We start from the raw sequence: 1,438 nt of genomic DNA, 5'->3' as shown, positions 1-1,438 counted from the left end.
GGGGGGGGGGGGGGGGGGGGAATGGGTAAAGCCACACTACAAACGCAAGAAAGCAATTAAAAAGTAGAGCAGTCTAAAGAGTAAGAGCTGTGTTGTGTAATATTTTAGCAACCTGACAAAAAGGAATAAGGATAAATGTTCCGAAATTTCTTTGACTGACAAACTAGCGCAAAAGACATGCCAAATATCTCCTTCCCCGTATCACTATGTCTGTCTCATTCCTTCATAATCAGCGTTCACTCCTGTACATAACGACTACCATTCCCCTCCTCATCCAATTTCTCATTGTCAACGACTTCCAGCCACCGGCGCGCTGCGAGATTCCGCAGCGCCCTCCACAATCCTTATCCTTTTAAAAGAGACGCCGCAACGGCTTCACTTTGGGGGACGTTTAGCAAAATCAATGAGTTAGGAACACGTGGCCGGTACCATGTAGCCCTGTCGCCCCTGCGGGCCCAGCCAACACCGCCAATCGTCAGCAATTATATACGTACTCAACCACACTGAACAAGCTCCAGGCGTTTTTATACGTCCACAGCCAACGAAAGAAAAAAAATCACAACTCAACATCCACACCCCATACTTCGGATCTCACTCCTCCTCACCTTGGTTCTCCGGCTTCGGCTTCCGGTTACGAAATTCACTTTTTCTAGCCGCTGTATCTGGCCGGTTCAGCGAGGAGGACGCCATTATCGAACTGCTTCCGGTGGTACCGGAAATGAAACTGCTCTTAAATACTACCGGCTAAAATCCCTACGCTCAAAATGAGTTCCGCAGAACTGAGAAGAGAAGATCGGCGCAGTCTCCGTACTTACGTGCGCTAAAGCCCGCGTATTTGCAAGAACTAAAACGCTTCCCGTACGTGGCCAGTGGAGAGCCGGAGACTTATTTCCCAGGATGCACTGCAGCCACGGACTTTGACTGTATGGTGGGAATTGTAGTTTAGCAGTGTGGCCTAGTTGGAGTCAGTCATATCTGGAGTTTTATCCTGGCCTTAAAGTCTAACCTAGAACGTTGGACTGCGGGGTTTGGCCACAGAGTGCAACCGGCCTATCATTGGTCACTCATTAGATCATTATATATGGGAAATAAAACCTTAAAAGATTAAAAAATAAATGCAGCAACAAAAATCTCAAATTAATTTGAAAAGTTAATATTAATTATACACCAAAGGGTAAGGCAAAATTGTAAGATATGCAGGACTTTCCTTGATGAAAATATGAGATAAAAATATAGGAAGATATTAAATTTATGCTAGTAGTTATAATAGGTAATATAACATAAAATTAAATTAATGGAAAAAGCTTTAATTTTATGTGCCTGAGAGGTTGAAACTTTTTCTCAGTACCTACACATAATTTTTTTTAGGTTTAAAACAGCCTCTGGGCCAGCCCGGTGGAGCACTGCTACAGTGCGCCGCTTGGGAGCGTGGCGGCGC

General features: G+C 44.7%; 1 protein-coding gene across 2 annotated transcripts in view; it reads right to left on the bottom strand.

The window, feature by feature from the left end:
* Positions 1 to 720, bottom strand: part of KRR1 (KRR1, small subunit (SSU) processome component, homolog (yeast)) — a 13,972-nt gene extending 13,252 nt beyond the window's left edge. Inside the window, exon 1 of one of the 2 annotated variants that reach the window (XM_008590409.1) lies at positions 606 to 720. In XM_008590409.1, coding sequence (XP_008588631.1) covers positions 606 to 690 — 85 coding nt within the window. In that variant the 5' untranslated portion in view covers positions 691 to 720. The remainder of the gene's footprint in view (positions 1 to 605) is intronic. The other variant, XM_008590410.1, reaches the window with a different exon arrangement.
* Positions 721 to 1,438: the final 718 nt, after the last annotated feature.

This window comes from Galeopterus variegatus, unplaced genomic scaffold, assembly GCF_000696425.1.
Source record: "Galeopterus variegatus unplaced genomic scaffold, G_variegatus-3.0.2 Scaffold6078, whole genome shotgun sequence".
Taxonomy (NCBI): Eukaryota; Metazoa; Chordata; class Mammalia; order Dermoptera; family Cynocephalidae; genus Galeopterus; species Galeopterus variegatus.
This window is presented reverse-complemented; position numbering and strand designations above follow the sequence as displayed.